A 23,153-nucleotide genomic window follows, 5' to 3' on the forward strand; every position below is an offset into this window, starting at 1 on the left:
TAAAAATAGTGTATGGTAATTTTATGTAGACTTGAAATGTCTACTGTGACCTCTTACTCTGTCTATTCCAGTTAACATAAAATGACTTCCAGCTATATAATGTGGGATTGCAAAGACCAATGTGGTTTATATGATACAATCTCAGCCTGGTAACTGTTCTCTGTGTTATTGAGATTCTAAATGGGGACTGTTGTTGTGGGTTGCACATGTGACAGCCTTTTATTTTGTTACTGAATGGACATTTACTGTATATTCCTCATGTGCTACATCATAGAATGATGCTCAGTCATATGCTTAAATGGGAGGGAAGTTCATGTCATCAACATCAGTGAACAGCTGAGGCAGCGATGCATTCTCACACTGACCTTACCACAAGAGAAATTACTAAGGGTTTGGAGATAATTCCCCATTCAGTGTGCAAAAATTCAATTTATAACCACATGATATTTCTCTGATTGAGTGAAAGGGGAGAGAGAGAGAGAGAGAGAGAGAGAGAGAGAGAGAGAGAGAGAGAGAGAGAGAGAGAATTTACAGATACTGATTAAAGTCCATTATAATTTTTATGGTATTCACAGCCCGTGGTCAGCACGTTCATTATAGGCTACGGCTGATAATCTTTACTGCACAGTTGCCACCGTGATTGCTGAGTCGTCTAGTCACACTCATCAGTTTACCTGTCCCAACCCCTCTCTTCCTCTTTTTCTGCCTGTCTTCAACGTGTGCCTCATGATGCCACTGCGCTCGGTAATCCGCTCTCAGCGGCGCACATGCTCAGTACTGATCACTGTGGCAATCTGTAATGGCTGCGGGATGATGTGAAACGAGTCTCGGTGCCTCGCTGCGTCTTTTCGGTAGGAATGCCATTTCCCTGAGACCGCCAACCATTCATTCCTCCGTCAACATGGTTGACATCCGACAGGAGAAAAAAGGTCGGACGGCGTAGTTGAGAGCACTTAAGTGTCACAATCGTGTGAGTTGACTGTTTATTTTTTCTTTGTGAATTGTGGTTCAACGAGCTGGGTGCTCCGGACATGTTTGTGTCAGTGTTTCCATGCATGCCGGGGGTTTTATCCGAGGTCACTACAGTTTAGCAGCATCACGAGAGAGAGGACACATGAAATTAGCTGTGTCAAATTGTCATGAATAACGTGTGATTAAATAAATACCACTATATATATATATATATATGTATATATGTATATGTATTCGTTCATGTTTCCTTCATGCATCAGTTGGGCTACTAGTAGCCTAACATTTTTCTGTTACACCTTTTATATTAATATAGGCTATCACACGATACGAAGTTTAAACGAAGTTTATTTGTATCATGTATAAATACATAGAACGAAAATAAAAAACCTGTTATTTTCATGGGCAGCTTATTTAGTAGGCTACCTAGGCTACTGCAACAGGCTTAGGGGCTGTTCACGCCGAAAGCGTTTTTGCGTCCGTCCGCGTTGTTTCACATAAGTTTTCCTATACAAACGCGCTAGACGGACTTGTTTGACCGTTGCGCTGCGTTTCGTGCTGGAGCGCCACGTTTTACAGGCACTGTGTCAAGTAAAATAAAACGTATAAAAAAAAAAAACTTTGAAAAGCTTCTCGAGAGAATTGGGTTGTGCTATATTTGTGGCACTGAGTCTAGCTTGTTTTAGGGTGAATATACGTTCTGTGTGAACGGACCCTTGTGGTTGAAAGTCGCTGAGTTCAGCCAGTCACACACAATTAATTTTCAATGAGTGCGGGGTTACTACAGTTCATTTCGCTGCTGCACGTGTCTCTCGCTGGCTAGCATTATGGGTTGCACAAGAGCAATTTACCATTTTACCACATTACAATTATGTAACATCAATGATGTACAGCAGAACACTGATATGGATACATCGCAAAAATTTGCCATTCTGTTACTGTTTCCCTATAGACAAGGCTGCTGTTTACAATGTGCTGAGGAGATTTTTTTCATCCACTTAGATAAGATTGTGCTTGGGCTGTAATGATGGTTTTGGTAGCCATATTTAATGTTTTATGGAAAAATAAATAGTTTTTTGAATAACAAATGTGTCTGACTGCCTATTAGACACATTGCACAATGTTGTCACCGTTTTTAATTCGCCTGTCTGATTATAGCCCAAGCACAAACTTTTTGCACCTGTATTTGGTTGGTAAAGGAGTAGTGATTTAAATGCATTTTTTTTTTCTTTTCTGTTTAAAGCTTTCTTTGAAAAAAATACAATTATTTTTCACTGACAGTGATGCTCCTTTCTCTATCTCTCTGTTTTCTCTATCCTCTATCAGTGAAGTGCTGGTGTGTGATACTGCCAGTGAATTGTGTGTGGTTGGCGGTAGTCAGGTGCAATGGCTGTGAAAGAGCGGGTGGAGGCGGTTCTGAATGTGGGCCTGCGGATACCCAGTATCATGTTGCTGGAGGTGCTGTACCGCTGGGATGTCAGCTCCTTCTTCCAGAAGATCCAAAGGAGCAGCCTCAACAATAACCCTCTCTTCCAGTACAAGTACCTAGCCCTCTATCTGCACTATGTGGGTGAGTGCCACACCATTTTTCTGTTAACTTAAAATTAGTGCTGTCTAAGTAACACTAACCAAAAAGTACCAGAAGAATCACAGAATTTAGATGTATACTATGGTAGTACCATGGTATTGCTGGTAGTACTGTTTAAACAGGTTGATGACAATCTGTTATAATCCATCTAAAACTATTTTCAGAAGCATTTAGCTAATTATTTTATAATAACAATGCATGCAGACATTGGCGGCCAAAGGTTTGGAATAATGTACAGATTTTGCTGTTTCGGAAGGAAATTGGTACTTTAATTCACCAAAGTGGCATTCAACTGATAAAAAATATAGTCAGTTATGTAAAAAAACAGCACCATTACTATTTGAAAAAAGTTATTTTTTATCAAATCTAGACAGGCCCCATTTCCAGCAGCCATCACTCCAGCAACTTTTCCTTGAGAAATCATACTAAATTGCTAATTTGGTACTAGAAAATAACTTGCCATTATATCAAACACAGCTGAAAGCTATTTGGTTCGTTAAATGAAGCTTAACATTGTCTTTGTGTTTTTGATTTACCACAGTGTGCAATAGACTGGCATGTCTTAAGGTCAAAATTAAGTCAAAAACTGTCAAAAAAGAAACTGCTTTCTCTAGAAACTCATCAGTCAATCATTGTATAGCCTTCATTCCTCAAAACAATCTCACTTTTGAAATCTTAATTTTTTTGGCAATTTCAAGCCTTCAAAGGAACAGGTCATACATAAATGAAAGTTCTCTCATCATTTACTCACCCTCTTGCCATCCTGAAAGTGTATGACTTTTTTTGTTCTGTTTCTCATCCACACTTATCATATTTCTTCTGAAGATATGGATTTAACCACTGAATCCTGTTTGGATTACTTTTATTCTCCCTTTATGTGCTTTTTGGAGCTTCAAAGTTTCATTCACTTTCATTGAATGGACCAACAGAGCTGAGATAAATATCTGAAAATATAAAAAAAATATTTGTTTGTGTACAGCAGAAGAAAGAGAGTCATACACATCTGGGATGGCATGAGGGTGAGTAAATGATATTTTTTGGTTAGCTATTCCTTTAATAAGATAATTTTTCAGTCCCACAAAATATATCACAGTACTATAATGTTACCATCTGATACAATCACTTTACCATGGTACGTTTTGTAAGGGAATATATGGCTGATATAATTAAATCAGTGTACAGAAAGTTTTTTTTTTCTGAAGCAATAATCATTCCTCTGTTCCCTCCTTGTTTTATAAAACCTGGCAAGGCTAAAGAATAAGTATGCTGTTATCAAAGATAGACTTTTTAATACTGTGGTTAGTTTTAGTAGTTGAAGATGCTTTCAAATTGGAAATAAGTTAAGAAGTTTTAGAGGTCAGACAGGCAGTCTGTTCATCACATTACCCCAGAGCGGCACTCTATTTCTGAGGTAATTTGGCAAATGGTGGCACATGCGGAGAAATGATTGAGTAGAGAATGAAAAAAATTTAATAGAAATAAAATCACCAAATTATAAATAATTGAATTCCGGTCAGGCCTGAGTTGTTTGCACCTACTCTTTCACTGTTTGTTTACCCTGTGGTACTGCTGACAGTGGTGGAGTCATAGGCGACTGGTTCATGCCACAGGTCTCCCATACAGCCCCCTGTCCTAAGTTTTCAAAAGACTCAGTGGAGCGTGGCATCAGCCGCCATTCATCTACTATACTGCCAAACAGACCCAGCTCATGAGTTATTCACAGGGATCGTGCTGTATTGATGTGTTTGTGTTTGTGTGAGCGATATGGAACATTTGAAAATGTGCTATTGTTTGTGAATGATTCATTTCCCCCTCCTCAGTTGTCCATGTTCTTTTTTTTTCATTTTCCATACTATCTGAAAGGGTTTCCGACATTTGAAGAACAAATTTTAGGTTTGGATCATCTGAAAACTTCACTAAAATTTTACCCAAATAATCCCAGTGTTTAAACTGTTTATAAAACTTGATTAAAACCACAGACTCCAGGAAAGTGTTTGCAACAGTTGTTTGTCTACTAGTCAAAGGAGCAAACCCTAATGACCCTGATTTATTGTGTGTGTGTGTGTGTGTGTGTGTGTGTGTGTGTGTGTGTTCATGCGCTACACACATGTGGCTGTTGTATACACTGGAGAGAGGATTACAGTACATACGGATGTGTTTGTACAATAGAACGTCTCGCAATGACTTTAGAACATAGACCACCACCCACCAAATTCAAAGCGCAAAAAAAATGATTCATGTTTATACATTGTTTTGAATTAAAACACACTACCCGAAGACGTCTATAAAAAAATATGCAAAATTGAATATCGGAACCAGTGAATATTATTTGTTTTTCTCAGATATTACACACAAAACGGTAGACAACAATCAAGTTAATTTTTCCATCTCTGCACTGCACTTTATTACTGGGTGGATACACAGACATATGCTATTGCATAGAAGCAATGACTAGGTGTAGACATTTCAAAGCAGAGCCCTTATTGGTGTTCTGTTTACAAGGGATGCAGCAGCTTTTGTTCTTTGCTGTAGCTTTGTTGTGCAGGTGCAACTTGTCCAATGTAGTTGGTGCTTCGGTACCCTCAGGACCCCCTGCTGAATGGCGGGCAGAGTCCAACTAGCTCCCACTAGTGAAAAGTGCTCCTGTCAGGAGAAACTTTGGACTTCTTTTATGTGAGGCTTGCTGGGTTTGTCTTAGATTTGAAATAACTCGCCTGTCCCTGAGATGCTCTTGTGTAATTGTACAATAACAACATAAAAAGCATAGGTCTGTCCACTCTCTTGAACATTTCAATTTCACTGAGCCAATATCTGACACACAAGGCTATTAGGATTTAAAGAGATGGCCTTCCTTACACAAGGGAAGGCAACATTTTTAAGTACAGCTTTATATTTTTTGTTCAAGCTGTTAAAAAATATATATATATATATATATATATATATATATATATATATATATAATTACATTCTGGGCTTTAGTCCTGCCATGTGGCCTATCCTCTTTTAGCAAGTCAGTCATTAAAATTTACCGGAATTATTTTTTTAAAAAGTTTTGTTAATGAGTTTTGTAGACCAATATAAATTATATCTAAACTTAATTTTTTTAAATGGATGAGTTGGACTGGATAGTAAAGAAAAAACAGTCAACAAGTGCTCCTCAAACATGGGAACATCTGTAATAGTCTGTCAAACTTCAAGGTTGGCACCTCATTTTTTTTTGAGAATGCCCAGAGTGTGTGCAGAGCTGTAATCCAGGTCAAAGGGTGGCTATAATTCCCATTCGTTTGTTTTATTTCACAGTTTGTTTAATAACTTGGAAAAACGTACAAAATGGTAATAACTAGGAATGAGTTTGTGTGCTTGATTTGTAGTATATGCTACATAGGAGAGGATTGTGCTTTGGCCGATGGCACTACAGCAGGGAGGTTAAATTGAGAAATGGAGAACATCTGCTGTCAGCAAGATTCATAGGCACTTTCCATCTGATAATATAGGCTGTCTTTCAACATTTTATCCCACCACAGACCTGGCCAAGTCCTCTGCTCTTTGACTTGGCGAGAGCTTCCTCATATTTCAGTGCCAACGTTATTCCCAGGTACTTTAATTGCATTGTTCAAAGCTAGTGTGCCAGTATACTCTCCATTAATCTATACTGAGATAAAATTGTGTCTTGCCACTGCAGCTCAATATTTCCACCATCACATATCTTTTCCAAAAACAATAGAACACATTGTTTTTAACTTACATTTTGTATTGGGAGAAGAATATTTAAATGACTTTAAGTGCAACTGCCCAGCAAAAGGTCACTATATCTCCTCTATATATTTTCTACAAACATTTACTATACAGTCAAATTTAACTTCCCAAAACACAAGACTACACAAGATCATTCATTTTTGTTTTACATTAGAAAAGTTTGAGTATCAATGGGAGTAATATAACCAATAAAATGTTTCCAATATTGTTCATATTTACACTCACCTAAAGGATTATTAGGAACACCATACTAATACTGTGTTTAACCCCCTTTCGCCTTCAGAACTGCCTTAATTCTACGTGGCATTGATTCAACAAGGTGCTGAAAGCATTCTTTAGAAATGTTGGCCCATATTGATAGGATAGCATCTTGCAGTTGATGGGAGATTTGTGGGATGCACATCCAGGGCACTAAGCTCCTGCTCCACCACATCCCAAAGATGCTCTATTGGGTTGAGATCTGGTGACTGTGGGGGCCATTTTAGTACAGTGAACTCATTGTCATGTTCAAGAAACCAATTTGAAATGATTCGAGCTTTGTGACATGGTGCATTATCCTGCTGGAAGTAGCCATCAGAGGATGGGTACATGGTGGCCATAAAGGGATGGACATGGTCAGAAACAATGCTCAGGTAGGCCGTGGCATTTAAACGATGCCCAATTGGCACTAAGGGGCCTAAAGTGTGCCAAGAAAACATCCCCCACACCATTACACCACCACCACCGTGCACAGTGGTAACAAGGCATGATGGATCCATGTTCTCATTCTGTTTACGTCAAATTCTGACTCTACCATCTGAATGTCTCAACAGAAATCGAGACTCATCAGACCAGGCAACATTTTTCCAGTCTTCAACTGTCCAATTTTGGTGAGCTCTTGCAAATTGTAGCCTCTTTTTCCTAATTGTAGTGGAGATGAGTGGTACCCGGTGGGGTCTTCTGCTGTTGTAGCCCATCCGCCTCAAGGTTGTGCGTGTTGTGGCTTCACAAATGCTTTGCTGCATACCTCGGTTGTAACGAGTGGTTATTTCAGGCAAAGTTGCTCTTCTATCAGCTTGAATCAGTCGGCCCATTCTCCTCTGACCTCTAGCATCAACAAGGCATTTTCACCCACAGGACTGCCGCGATACTGGATGTTTTTCCCTTTTCACACCATTCTTTGTAAACCCTAGAAATGGTTGTGCGTGAAAATCCCAGTAACTGAGCAGATTGTGAAATACTCAGACCGGCCCGTCTGGCACCAACAACCATGCCACGCTCAAAATTGCTTAAATCACCTTTCTTTCCCATTCTGACATTCAGTTTGGAGTTCAGGAGATTGTCTTGACCAGGACCACACCCCTAAATGCATTGAAGCAACTGCCATGTGATTGGTTGATTAGATAATTGCATTAATGAGAAACTGAACAGGTGTTCCTAATAATCCTTTAGGTGAGTGTATATGTAGCCAATGGGTGGAAAATTATCAACATGGATACAAAAATATATTTTGGGGGTTTATTCTGATGGCCGTTTTAAAAATAAAAATAAGGAACAGTGGTTGATTGGGGGTGTAATAAAGAAAATACAGAAATTGAAAGGAGGAGGCTAATGTTAAATGAAAACACAAAGAGGGCATTAGCATATCCACATGCCTCAACTCATACTTAATACCTGCTTATATTTTTCACAGCACATTAGGCACTTAAGTACCTACTTAAATCACTCAAAGCATTTTATACATTTCTAACCAGGTTTTAAGGACAGGTATAACGGTTTAAACAATTACAAATTTTTTCACATATAACGTATTATACTTATTCACTAAACTGGGAAACACCCTGGGCTATAAATCATTTAAGTGAGATATGATTAATACTAAATTTGCATACCCAGTTCTTGCATGTGCACCAAAACGTGGTCAAATTCCACACATGCAATCCATATGCATCCTTCAAAAATTACCCATAACAAACACTCAATTTTAACACCACTCTTCTGAACAAATATTTAATGCAATTTATGAGAATTTTGTGTACAATTTTTATATTTAACCAAAGGATTCTCAACCGATGAACAAAACTGGGAGCTCTCTTGCACCGTACACGTTCTAGCCAGTATACATGTATTTAACACGAGAGAGTGCTGGAGTGTGGGTTTCACAAAACTCTTAAAGGGGCCACGTCCAGTTTATGATAGTTTAAATTATATGAAAGTTCCCCACTTGGCTACATATACTGTATGTTTGCAGTAAAAACAAAACAAAAAGAGATATTTAATTACATCCATAAGTTCTTGCATAGTGCTTTGAGCTGTGTCCATTTTCTTCATTATAGTGTACATGCTGCCAACATTATTCTAAATAAATATTTGTGCTATTTTAACATATTTGGTGAATTAAATCCCCACATGGAGTACATAAATTGTGCTAGGAATATCAAGGTATAAATTCTCTTCCAAAAAGACAAGGTCCTGTTGCTCTGACCCCCATCATCAGCAAATGCTTCGAGAGGTTAATCAGAGATCACATCTGCTCTGTTCTGCCCCCCTCTTTGGACCCATTGCAGTTTGCCTACCGCAACAACCGCTCCACTGATGATGCCATTGCATCTACAATACACACTGCTCTCTCCCACCTGGAAAAAAGGAACACATATGTGAGAATGCTGTTTGTAGACTACAGCTCAGCATTCAACACCATAGTGCCCTCCAAGCTTGATGAGAAACTCCGGGCTCTGGGCTTAAACAGCTCGCTGTGCAGCTGGATCCTGGATTTCCTGTCAGGCAGACGTCAGGTGGTTAGAATGGGCAGCAACACCTCCTCATCACTGACCCTCAACACTGGAGCCCCGCAGGGCTGTGTTCTCAGCCCACTCCTGTATTCCCTGTACACACATGACTGTGTGGCAACACATAGCTCCAATGCCATCATTAAGTTTGCTGACGATACGACGGTGGTAGGTCTGATCACTGACAATGATGAAAGAGCCTACAGAGAGGAGGTGCACACTCTGACACGCTGGTGTCAGGAGCACAACCTCTCCCTCAACGTCAGTAAAACCAAGGAGCTTGTTGTGGACTTCAGGAAGAAAGACGGAGAACACAGCCCCATCACCATCAATGGAGCACCGGTGGAGAGAGTCAGCAGCTTCAAGTTCCTCGGTGTCCACATTACTGAGGAACTCACATGGTCCGTCCACACTGAGGCCGTTGTGAAGAAGGCTCACCAGCGCCTCTTCTTCCTGAGACGGCTGAGGAAGTTTGGAATGAACCACCACATCCTCACACGGTTCTACACCAGCACTGTAGAGAGCATCCTGACTGGCTGCATCACCGCCTGGTACGGCAATAGCACCGCAGCACAACTGCAAAGCCCTGCAAAGGGTGGTGCGAACTGCCAGGAACATCATCGGAGGTGAGCTTCCTCCCTCCAGGACATATACACCAGGCGGTGTGTGAAAAAAGCTTGGAGGATCATCAGAGACTCCAGTCACCCAAGTCATGGGCTGTTCTCACTGCTACCATCAGGCAGGCGGTATCGCAGCATCAGGACCCGCACCAGCCGACTACATGATAGCTTTTTCCCCAAGCAATCAGACTGTTGAACTCTTGATCTATCAGGATCAATAATTAGCACTGCACTTTATTCAGCTATAATCTCACACTGGACTGTCAACATATTCTCCTCAATACAACTGCTATATATATATATATACACATATATATTTCATATACTCCCACTTATTGTATTGTATTGTATATTCTGTTCTATATTCTGCATTGTATATAATTATTGTGTTGTGTAAGTATGTGTACATCTGATTTGTAAATTGTTTTGTGTAAGTATGTGTACATTTGATATGTAAATTGTTTTGTGTAAGTATGTTGTTTATTGTAATTGGTATATGTCTCGTCACTGTCATGACTGCTATGCTGCTCGGAACTGCACACAAGAATTTCACCTACTGTTGCACTTGTGTACATGGTAGTGTGACAATAAAGTGATTTGATTTGATTTGATTTGATTTGATTGAAGAGTTTCAATAATTTTCAAGTCCAGCAAGTGTGACCGTAATTGCACGTTCATCTTTTTAGAAATTTTCAGATGGCTATTATTATTGCATCAATTTTTGGTGTGTGTTTTTGAGAGGAAGCTTTTGTGGTGTGTTTTGAGTTTGTGAATGGCAGAAGGGTGAATTGGAGGAGCGAGTTACAGGATGAGTGTTGTAGGATAGATAGACAGTTGCGCAACAGGAGGGATCAAGGGGGTTTGGCAGTGGCATAATGAGGGCTTAATCTGCACGGCAAAAGCCTTAATCTCCTTCCTCATCCTGCCTGTGCAGTCTACACACATTAATATAAACATACACACACATACTGTACTCACGTGTACGTGAGTCTGACAATGTATTATAGTACACTTGTTCATTATGATGTGTAATACTGCATGTATTTATTGTTCACAGCACTTGTTTCAGTGAATACTGCATCTTAAGAGGCATTTTATTACATCTGATTTACCTTAATCTTATGTTCAATTTAGGTTAGCCTACTTGTATTCCATTCAAGATCCTCCACTTGCATTGGGTCTTGACTTGTGTTTTTCCATTGATGGCTACATTTAGAATGGAATGCTTCCATCCAACATTTATTTGTTGTTGTCATGCACAGTATGCAAATGTTATCATGTAATGCATTTTATGCAAATGCAATTAACTTGCATCAATATCTACTATGATTTTTCTCTTTCTTGACTCTATTGGACTGGCTACAAATAGAATTTTTTTTTACACAAATTGAAAGTACATAATAAACTAGGCTAACTTCAGAATAGCATACTACCATACTACGCTTATAATTGCTGCCGTATCTACTGTACAATATATACAGCAGAAATAGTAATAGTAGTATGGTAGCATGCTAGACTCAACATGGTAAAAAATTTGACTGACTTAATGCCACTCGTTAAATTAAACATGCATGCAAACATACGTAGTGAGATCATGCATCAACGATGTAGTGAACTACTTTTTGCATTTTTAAATACTAGGCTGTATGTAGGATCTGAGACAATATTGTTTGGGATGCTGGTATACCAGTGCTGAATGGCTCTAGAAATGGAAGTCTCATCTTGAATTTAAAAGAGCCAGTCACATTTTTGATTGAGACATCACCAGTTTTCATGGAGAACCTGCCTGTGCATTAGCTGGATCAACCTGAAAAATTCTGTACAAAAGGACAAATGTTGTTAGATTTTATTGCTTATTTGAAATATATTTTCTATTTTATTTTATTGCAAGTTTTGTGCTTTGAATTTTGACCAACAATTTTCGAGATTTTGGTAATTCCCCATACAAGTAGATTAGAGCTGTACTTGTATCCATGGAAAATGGCGTACTGCAGGCTGCCCAAAGGCATTACGAACATGGTCGCCGAGTGACCTGACTTGCCTTAAAGGGACTTTGATGGTATATACTGCACAGTTGCAATAAACAGTACACTATTATTCCATTTTGAACATAGCCATGGACTCTCTCTGCAGGTGTGACTATCAGTGGACTGGATATCCGGATTCAGTCGATTTGCTTTGGCTGTTAGACTTTCTTTCACAGTGTCCAAGTCTGACTGAATGCATTCTCTCTCCTGATTCAAGAGAGATATTGAGAGAGAGAGAGAGAACTGCTCTCCGAAGCCTTTCTGTATGCTCAATAGCATCCTTACTGAGTGGTCTAACAGCAGTCTCATTCTTTAACTTTCTCTATTTCAGGCTACATTCTGAGTCTAGTTCTGCTCACTCTGCCCCGACAACATCTGGTGCAGCTCTACCTGTATGTGCTCACTGCTCTGCTGCTGTTTGCTGGTCACCAGATCTCAAGGTGAGAGTTTAGGACTTAAATAATAAAGAGGTTGACAGTAAAGCTGCTTCCTACCCTAACAGCTCTCGACTTGAGTCTCATCTGCTTGCCAGCAAAGTACTCTAAAAACATCATGTGCTTGGAAGGTCAGTTGTAGCTGAACCCATTCAATTAAGACAGAAATCATATATTCTGTGTACTACAGTCACTCTAGACCCTAATTCTAGCTTTAAAGGGGTCATGAAATGCTCTCTTTTTATAGTTTTATTTTCTTCCCAGAGGTCCACAGATAATGTTATTAAAACATTATTTGCATTAAAACAATAATTTTGTAAAATGTTATAATTTTCCACCTTGTCTCTGGCATTCTGTCTGAAATGCTTGGTTTTAGGCTAAGCGCCTCCTTAAAACTTCAATGTAAACGCCCATTGTTGTGATTGGCTAACATCGTACAGCCCCTCAAATTCAGCCATATTTGAAACTTAAGTGGAAGAGAATGAACAACTCAACAACATTTTAAAACTCAATTTCAGGGTTTACAGATAATGTGCATCCAACAGATTGCATCTGAATATATTAAACTGTTCACCTCAAGCACAACAGTTAACACTCACAGCAGCCGTCTCTATCTGCTGGGGTTTATAATTATATACACAAATTGCTTTATATGTAATGAGTACTTTCTAGATAAACTTGATAATTTATAGATATTGATTCCTAGATTGGTTTAGATACAATGAATACCATCACTGTCTAAGAATTATTTAGAATTTTTCTTATTCTATTATGTCTAAACTGGGTTTAATAGATTTGAATTTATTTAAAATTTACACTGTTGACAACTTCCTCCTGTCGTGCATTTGTAATTTCTTCTTGAACACCTTTGTTTCCTAATGAAAATAACTCTGATTTCTCTAACCAGTATTTTGAACAGTATATCATTTGTGTTTATAATGTTAAACCTAACAAACTACTTTGATTATTTTATGCTTGAAAATTTTGCTTGTGCTATCTTTCTTTAGAAAAACTTGGTTAGATTTTTTGTTTAATGGAATAACATTCATTCTTGAGGCTTGAGTGTCCAAATAATTTGAGGTTCATGTAATTGTATTGCACCTTTCTAAAACCAGGATGCTTTACAACAAACAGAAAAAGGGGGAAACACAGCTATTTCTAGCAAACCAGAACATCTTAATACAAAGAGAGGTGGAGAAAAAATATACAGCAAAACACTCCGTTCCCTATCAAAAAGCTACAATTTGATGCTGCACTGATTTAGCGCTTTGGGAACGTTTTTAGGAGTGACCAGCTGTGAATATCTGTGCAAAGCGTCAATGAAATTGACTAGAATTTATAGTCTCTGCTGGTGATTTCATTGGATGCACCTGTAGCAGGGCTATAAATAGATGTGCCACAGGTGCATTGTCAGATCTTTTGTCTTCAGATCATTCTGTGTATTGTGCTTCTTGACTGTCAGAACTTTCTACTTTCCTCTGTTAGGAGGTAGAATTGTTTTTGCACAAACCTTTCATTTCTTTAAAAAAAAAAAAGAAGAAAAAGAATAACTGATAAACAAAGCAAGCGGTGTGTGTTCCCATGTTTACGCTCTATGGCTGAAACAGACACGCACCAGTTTTGTGTGTTTGGGGAAGAGCATGCTGCTCTTGCGTTGGGGCGGGTGCGAGCATAGCGATCTGTTTACATTCAAAATGCTTCGCACTCCTCTTGCTTGCTTCCAAGAGCCAGCGCCCACTCTTTCATTGTGGGGCTCTCGCATAGATCTGACTGAGGAGCGAGAGACGGGTCCGTCCCTATCGCTCACTCTCTCCCCAGATCCAGCTGATCCTTCCTGTAAGCCTGTAGCGCGCTTCGGCGCCTCTTTGGTTCAGCTGGTGCTGCCTTGCACACTATGGCAGTGTTACTGGCATACCAGGCTGATCTGTTGAAGGACCTGAGTGTGGGCACCACGGTCGACGAAGCGGCTTTCTATGAGCTTCGTCGAGCCATGTATCGGTCTCTCCGCACGACCATGCAGACGGTTCACGCCATTGGCCGGTCTATGTCTGCTTTAGTCAGCATGGAGAGACACTTATGGCTCAACCTGTCGGGCATCAGAGACAAGGAGAAAGTTTTCCTTATCGATGCCCCGGTTTCGCCTTCTGGTTTATTTGGTGATGCTATGAATGTAGTTATCACCAGGTTCCAGGAGTCAAAGAGTCACAAGGAAGCCTTCGGGCCAGGGGAGGGGCTGTCGGCCACCCAGCCCCGCCCAGGTCCTTCTAAGAAGTGAGGCTCAAAAACAAAGCGTGGCTAGTCATGCTCCCCCTCGTAGAGACTGGGGGCCTGCTTGTCACCCTCAGTAGGCCCCAAAGCAAGACCTCAGGGCAGTCATTTCTAAAAAGAAAAAACCCTGACGGTCTTACGCCCAGCCTTGTTGGGGTAGCTCCCCTCAGGTCGGGGCACGTGCAGCATTCACCTATACCTTCCCGATACCCCCATGAAACCTCTCCATTCCCGTTGACTCGAGTCAATGGGAGTTTCGGGAGTTAGAGGTTTCCAGCAAAATATCGGGTGTTCCGTTGCTTCCTGCCTTAGTCCATACTCGACATCCCCTCAACAAGAAGTGTCAAAATCTTTACCCATCTCAGAGAACCTGGAGAATCTATGTGGGTTCTAAGAACAGTAGAAAAAGGCTACAGAATTCAATTCGATCACTGTCCTCCGCATTTCAATGCTGTGGTCTCCACTACCGTGAAACCTGAACAAGCATGTCTACTGTAGAAAGAACTGCAAAAAATAAAAGGTTACTACAGTAGAAACTTCCTGTTTCCCAACAAGGGTGGGGGGGTTGCGTCCGATTTTAGACTTTCGAGGCTTGAATCACTCAATAAGGGCGTTCAAGTTCAAGATGCTAACCGTGGTTTGCTTTTGGGGGCGACGCTTTCCAATATCGGGTTCTTCCATTCGGCCTAGCCCTATCACCCTGCACATTCACGAAATGCATGGATGCAGTACTGGCTCCTTTGCGACTCCGGGGCATCTACATTCTGAATTACATAGATGACTAGCTGATACTAGCACAGTCACAATAACTGGTAGTTCAGCACAGGGATATCATCTTAGCTCATCTGGTTTCTCTGGATCTGAGACTCAACGTCAGGAAATTACCTATCTGGGCGTTGTATGGAATTCGATCATGATGCGGTCACAATTGTCTCCAGCTTGAATCGTGTCAATTCAGAACACACTGAGCAAAGTAAGGCTAGGCCAAGGTTGCACTATTTGTCAGTATCGACGAATACTAGGTCTTATGGCATCTGCGTCCTCTGTGATCCCTTTGGGCCTTCTGCACATGAGACCGTTTCAGTTGTGGCTCAAAGCCTGGGGATTTCATCCAAGGGCCAGTCCTCTAAAGCAGATAGGGGTTACGCGCCGCGTGCTTCGTACCCTTTCTATGTGGTTCAGAACCCGGTTCCTCACTTTGGGTCCCACTTTAGGTGCGTCTTGTCATCGCAAATTGCTAAATACAGACGTCAACCTGACGGGCTGTGGTGCAGTCTTAAGTGGTCGTCCAGCTCAAGGGGAATGGGAGGGTCATCAGCTCGATTGGCACACCAACTGCCTTGAGTTGATTGTGGTATTTCTGGCTCTAAAATACTTCATCCAGTATTTGAGAGGCTGCCATGTTCTGGTGCAGGTGGACAACACAGCAGACTGGCACTGCAGATTCTCCTTTGGGCCCAGGGCAAGCTCCTGTCAATAAGAGCAGTTTATATCCCTGGATGCCTGAATGTGGGAGCAGATTTACTGTCCAGACAGAAAATACTGACGGGGGAGTGGAAACTATACCCCGAGGTAGTGAAACAAATCTGGGTGAGATTTTACAGAGCGTAAATGGACCTCTTCGCCTCCCAACAGACAGCGCAGTGTCCCCTCTACTTCTCTCTGAGTCACTCAGTCCCCCTGATACTGGACGCGAAGGCACATACATGGCCCAGAATGTGCCTGTATGCGTTTCCTCCGGTTTCTCTGCTCCCAGGAGTCTTGGCCAGAGTTTACCAGCAAGGGTCTTGCCTCTTACTGATAGTGCCGTGTTGGCCGATCAGGGTATGGTTCTCGGAGATAATGTCTATCCTCGACGGCTCGCCTTGGGCGATTCCGGACAGGAGGGACCTTCTGTCCCAGGCGCAGGGGACAATATTTCATCCCTGGCTCAAGCAAGAAGTTATCGAGACCATTCTAAGTGCTAGTACTCCCTCTACTAGAAGTTACGCCAATAAATGGGGTGTCTTTGAAAGATGGTGCAGTGCACATAATGCAGATCCAAATATATGCCAGATTGCTTCAGTTCTGGACTTTCTGTAGGAAAAATTATCAGCAGACACATGCCCCGCCACTCTCAGGGTTTACATGGCCGCTCTATCGGCTTGCCATGCCCCTATTACCAGGATGCTGTTGGGGAGACATCCTCTGCTCACTTGCTTCGTTCGTGGAGCCATGCGGTTGAGACCTCTTGCTAGGACCAGGATCACTTCATGGGACTTAGCAATAGTCCTTGAGGGTCTGGTTGAGACCCCATTTGATCCTCTAGAGTCAGCGTCTGATAAACTTCTGACTCAAGATGTTTTTTCTTATGACAATTACTTATCTAAAAAAATTTGGGATCTACAGGCTCTGTCTGTCTTGCCAGCCTGCTTATATTTTGCCCCAGGAATTGCTAATGCAATTTTGCACCCTCATCCTGACTACCTGTCTAAGGTTCCTTTCTCGACTGTCTATCCGGTCACTGTTGAAGCCTTCTGCTCCCCGGTGTTTACAACGCCAGAGCATAAAAGACTTCACGGACTGTGTCTAGTCCATGACCTTCAGACTTATGTCCACCACACTATCTAGTGGCGTAAGTCAGGGCAACTATCTGTTTGCCATGGGGTCGCAACAAAGGGGCAGCCGCCACCAAGCAAACTATGTCGCATTGAGTGAGGGATGCTATTGCCCTGGCCTACGAGGCTCGTGGTCAAGCTTTGCCAGTAGGTATCAGGGCACACTCTACCAGAGGGGTCGCCTCTAAAGCTTTGGCCAGAGGTGTCCCTCTGCAACATGTTTGTAATGCGGCGGGCTGATCCTCCCTGCATACATTCATAAGATTCTATAGTTTGGATGTTCATGCCACTCCGGGCTCTCACGTCCTTGAGTCAACATCATAAGCTCATGTCTGAGATATCTCTCGCTCTTGTGATCACAACTGTAAGGGGTCCGGACACCCACAGTGCGGCGACGTTTTCTGCGGTAGTAAAATAGAATCATTAACCAGGAACAATTGTATAACGTTACAAAAACAGATGAGTTTTTAATCTTGAAAACGTGGAGAGATGGTATTCCCGAAAGAGCCATGCAAACCACCCGCCATCTGTGAATAAACATAACCCAAAGATCATTTTTATCAGAATTTTTCATTCATTGAGAATGTAAAAACTTAAGGTCTTTGCATTAAAACATACTCATTGCTTCTGTGGAGTCCTTTCTCCCATGCTCATGAGTCTGCAAATATAGTGTGGTATTTTTCTCTTGACAGGTGACCGTTTAGAGTCAGATTAAGAGAGAGCTTTTAGAACATTTCTCACCATAAAGTGTGTCTGAAGAAATAGCAGTGGCTGCTTAAATTAAGATCACCCAAGTGTGGCAAAGCCATTACTGCCGGCTCGTAACTTACCTGCCTGGCTTAATTCGCTCTGTGCCTCCTTACGCGGAGCAAAGCCGAGCTCAGTAAAGCATTTTTTTTGTTAACCTTTTCGAGTTTGAGAAGTTTGGTGATATTCACCCATAATGAAAAAGTAATTAAAATAATAATTAAATTGAATGTTAATTAATATTATTGAGATTAGCGGGGCCGTATTTTAGTGGCTGGTTTCATACCCATTGGAACACAGCTGAGTGTTATATAAGCGAATGTACTCTCAGGAATTCTGGTCTGATACAAACATTGGAGTGATGGTTCCACCGTTCTTCTTTGTCTCACTCTGTCTCTGAGTATAGATCCTCCACAAGCAGCTGATGACTGATGGAATGTCACGCTGTAGTTGTTGGAGGTTAGAATAAGGTCTCTGTTCTCTGTTTCAGGGACTATGTGCGCAGTGAGCTGGAGTCTGGCTATGAGGGTCCGCTGTACCTGGAGCCTCTGTCCATCAAACGCTTAACTACTGCACTCATCTGTAAGCTTTTACATAATTTCATACTGCCTCACAATGTTTCAGTGGATCTAACTATTAACATGGTGTTTAAAATCACTCACAAGAAAACCGTTCAGTCATAGTGCATTGAAACACATTCTTCCTGAAAATAACATAGTGTCATTCTGGGGAGAGTTGGGTAGTTTTGCATGAGGTGTAATTGATGTCAAGTAGTCTTGGGATGTAATATCAGAAGTCTTTCGGAGGTTAAGGCATTTCCCAGCTCTTGTTCCCATCTTACATGATCCCTGACCTTTAAAGCACTGTGCCAAGAGTCAGAGATATGACATTATCTCCTCATCACTTGCTAAACATACTACCCTTTGCAAGCTTACTGGTCAAATGTTTCCTACACACTTCCTTTCTTTCACTTCTTTTATTCTTCCCCATCACAAAGATTGTTTGCCCTTACCCGGCTCCTTGTTTGTAACATGTCATACGTTCTCTCTCACTCTCTCTCTTTCACTGTGGTTCTAAAAGGAATAGTTCACCCCAACATTAAAACTCTCATTTACTCTTCCCAGGTGTGTATAACTTTTTTTCTTCTGCAAAACACAGTCAAGTAGTTCTGTAGGCTAATTTAATTCAAGGGAATGTTGGCCAGAATTTTGAAGCTCCCAATAGTACAATAAAGCACCATCTGGCACCAGCAATCATGCCATGGTCCAAATCACTGAGATTACATTTTTGCCATCCCCATTCTGATGGTTGATTTGAACATTAACTGAAGCTCTTGACCTGTATCTGCATTATTTTATGCACTGCTGGCACACGATTGGCTGATTAGAAAATCGCATGGATTATTGTTTGTGCCAGATGGGATGGTTTGAGTATTTATGTAACAGTCTAGATTATGCTGATCTCCTGGGATTTTCACACACAACAGTCTCTAGAATTTACTCTGAATGGTGGCAAAACCACTGTCCAGTGAGCGGCGGTTCTGCGGATGGAAACGCCTTGTTGATGAGAGAGGTCAACAGAGAATGGCCAGACTGTTTCGAACTCTCAAAAGTCTATGGTAACTCAGATAACTGCTCTGTAAAATTGTGGTGAGAAGAATATCATCTCAGAATGCTGTTCTGACATGCGGGTTGGTGCTGTTTTGGCAGCACTAGGTGGACCTAGTACACAATATTAGGCAGGTGGTTTTAATGTTGTGGCTGATTGGTTTATAGTTGTTTCGATTATTGATTGATTGGGAAAAAACTTTTTGACTACTGAGTTGTTTTTCTCAGGAATGAATAATTAATGAATATGGAAGTTAATAGGAGAATTAATAGAAATTGTAGATTCCAATGGAATTTCATATAAACCTTGATAACATTTTTTATATACATCTTCACGTGTATAACATTGGTTTAGCTGTAGTTAATATATATTTTGAAATGTTTAAGAATTCCTAAAAAAACATTTAACTAAGCCTGACATCATAATAACATTTTATATTTTTCAGTTAACATGCCAAAAATATAGATATTTTTACATTTATGAACAGCTACTTAGTCCTCAATGAGCTACAATATGGGTTTTGTTAAACTATTGGATTATGAATGCTTATCCAATACTCCACTGGGTCAAAACTGACCTGCGATTGCAAAAGGTGTTTGCAGAACTCAATTGTGGAAGGTTGAACATTGGTCTGTTTCTCAACCACACCTATTATATTCCTTCAGAAGGCATGGATTAAACCACTTAAATTGTATAGATTACTTCTATGCTGCCTTTATGTACTTTTTGGAGCTTCAAAGTTCTGGCTACCGTTCACTTGTATTGTGAAGACCTACAGAGATGAGATATTCTTCTAAAACTTTTAATTTGTATTCTGCAGAAGAAAGTCATACACATCTGGAATGTCATGTGTAACGGGAGCAACCTGATAGATAGCTGTGCAGTGTGTATAAACCTCACTCTCCTGATCTCAAGACGTGCACTAGGGGCTGTAGCCTTTAGCCTCCTTTTTAGGGCATCTGCCTCCCATGGCGGAGACACCGGTTCGAGTCCCGTATGGAGTGGATAGAACAGGAGCATCACACATGCACGTGAGCAGTGGTCGATTTGTAAAAAAAAAAATTAAAGAGGGATGGTGTTGTCAAATTATTATTATTTTTTTTTTTAGGGAATCATTGACAAATAAGGTTGTCCAAAATGTTAAATTAAGTTATATTTTACAAATCTAGTTAAGAACATGTGTCAAGTTCTCGGAAATCTTATCTTTGTGTCCAATTTGGTTTCATAAATTTAAAAAAAAAATTACATATTTACTTTTTTCAAAAATATTAAAACTTTCAAATTGTCATATGGTGTAACCATCAAGTAAAAAGTATAATACTTCTTTCTCTGCAACTTGAATACATGAGAGTATAAACCAAAAGGTTTTCAAACTCATATTTCAAGGTGCATTTTTTTTATTATAAAAAAAAAATAATGCATTTAAGACTAAAGAATATCAAGTTTTCTCAGTGTTACCGCTAAGAATGAAAATGTGCCTTTTTCATAAAAATATCAAAATAATATCAGATGTTTTTTAAAACATTGTACTCCGTCTTGAGTGTCTGAAGGTGTCCTCTGTTTTATGGTTTTATGGTCAACAAAATGACTACCTACATGTTGGTTACACCACAACTTTGAATTGGTGGACAAAAATAATATGAATCATATTTTAAAACACAATTGGTTCACTGCTTATTTTTAAAGAAATAAAAATAAAAGATTATTCTGCCCTTGTCATGCCAAATTTTTTTTTTTACATGAATTTCAGTTTTTAATTAGACTGGCTGTGTCTCATTTGGAAAGATGCGTTCTACGGAAGTCGCATTTCTCAGCCGCATACTTCATTGAGGCTGTCTCGTTTCAGAAAGCGAGTAGGACACTTCGAATGTGACCTTCTTTCACGGGAATTCAGAGGATGCATGAGGTGTATCCTTTGTGGGCACACACAACTCACAATTCTTTGCTTCAACGGAAATGTCTAAAAAAAAATGATGTAAATATGATGTTCAAACGCAAGGAATGTTAATTCCGAAGTTGAAGTACCTCAATAGGTGGGTGCAGAGTATATAATATGTATAAGTATATTAATATATAATTAAAATAAAGTGTTAGACTTAAAGTATACCTGTAAAAATTTCCTTTCTCTTTACATCATTATAACTCCTACATTTTACCTCTTACATACCCTTCTAAAGGGGCTTTGTTCCCTTCTCACTAAAAACACTCGCGCTTGTTAAAAAGTGATGTGCTTTCATAGCAACCATGTCACATTCCGGTTCCGTTTGTCTTACGAAGGCTGTCTCGTTTAAAAAAGGACAATCGGTATACTGCAGCCTTCCAAACGAGACACGCGTCTTTTCGTAGTGGATAGAGATCTCGTGCGCTCAGGGTTGCTAGATTGCGTTACTGAAGCGTCACCCTGGTAGAACATGTATACGAACTGTACAAGTGTCGAGATCTGATTGGGGGATTTCACCTATAGAAATCTGGCAACCTTACACATGTTGAAATCTAATTCTATTCTAATTCTGACCAGCAAATTGGTTTTACAAGGGGGATGCTTTTTCATATTTCTTGCAACAAGGGGGATGGCATTCTCTCTCATCCCCTCTCAACTTGAGCCCTGCACCTGAGGAAATGAAGAGATATTTTACATTTTTGGGTGATCTATCCCTTTAAGTCTTCTTAATTACAGTTTAAATCTCTCTTTTCTCCCTCTTTTGCTTTCTCATGCATTATTGTTTAATTTTTTTTCTCCCTCTTTCTCTTTTGACATTTACAATGTACTTAATTAGTGGTAAATCTTATGAAAACAGTTAAATGTTCAGGTCACATTTCATCTAAAAATTAAAGGGCAAAAATAAGAACTATAGTTTTCATGAAGCCCATGTAGGATTTGCATCATTGATTATTTGTAGACAATTATAAAGTGACACAAAATTCTCATAACTGTTATTATGTTATTTAAATTGTAATTTAAAAACAATTTAATGAAAGTATTTGTAGTACTGAATACTGTGTAGTACTTTGTTTTTTTTCCTGAATGTTCTACAGGATGATTATTATTACTACCACAATGCAAATATAGGTGTAATTGTTTTCTTGCAAAATTTTGATTTTGGTGTTAATATGACCTGTGCATTTCTGGTGAGATTCACTCTTAGAGGTTTACTGCTGGATTTACTATTGTGTACACTAAGTTCTTGAGTGCTGTTGGATTCTTCAGCAATTTGTCTGAATTCTGTAGGGCCTAATTAACTTTGCAAGCAAGAACAGATGCTTTAATTAATGTTAGTGTGTGCAGCAGGGAACACACAGCCCAGAGTTTATCTGTATTTAAGTGTTGAGCTTCCTTTTAATCACAACATCACAGTTCATTATTAGAATATTGATCTTATTATTTGTGAAATTTCAATACATCTGATTTAAGTGTAAAATGAATAAATTGCCCTTTCTCTGTGTGTGTGTGTGTGTGTGTGTGTGTGTGTGTGTGTGTGTGTGTGTGTGTGTGTGTGTGTGTGTGTGTGTGTGCGTGTGTGTGTGCAGGCCAGCTGGTGGTGTGTACGCTGTGTTCCTGTGTGATGCAGACCAAGCGCATTTGGCTGTTCTCAGCACACTTGCTCCCTCTGGTGGCCAGGCTGTGCCTGGTACCGCTGGAAACCATTGTTTTCGTGAATCGATTTGCCATGATTTTCACAGGCCTGGAAGTAATCTACTTTTTGGCCTCTAACCTGCTGGTACCATTTAACCTTGCCAAGACCGCATACCGTGAGCTTGCACAGGTTTGAG

The 23,153-nt window shown here is 40.2% G+C and overlaps 1 protein-coding gene across 1 annotated transcript in view; it reads left to right on the top strand.

Annotated features, from left to right (window-relative positions):
* Positions 1–683: 683 nt before the first annotated feature.
* The window catches only part of LOC127617104 (RING finger protein 145-like), a 41,596-nt gene continuing 19,126 nt past the window's right edge, over positions 684–23,153 (top strand). Inside the window, exons 1-5 of the mRNA XM_052088993.1 lie at positions 684–970; positions 2,296–2,539; positions 12,060–12,168; positions 18,265–18,356; positions 22,911–23,146. Coding sequence (XP_051944953.1) covers positions 2,356–2,539; positions 12,060–12,168; positions 18,265–18,356; positions 22,911–23,146 — 621 coding nt within the window. The 5' untranslated portion in view covers positions 684–970; positions 2,296–2,355. The remainder of the gene's footprint in view (positions 971–2,295; positions 2,540–12,059; positions 12,169–18,264; positions 18,357–22,910; positions 23,147–23,153) is intronic.

This window comes from Xyrauchen texanus, chromosome 23 (genome assembly GCF_025860055.1).
Source record: "Xyrauchen texanus isolate HMW12.3.18 chromosome 23, RBS_HiC_50CHRs, whole genome shotgun sequence".
In the NCBI taxonomy this organism is placed as follows: Eukaryota; Metazoa; Chordata; class Actinopteri; order Cypriniformes; family Catostomidae; genus Xyrauchen; species Xyrauchen texanus.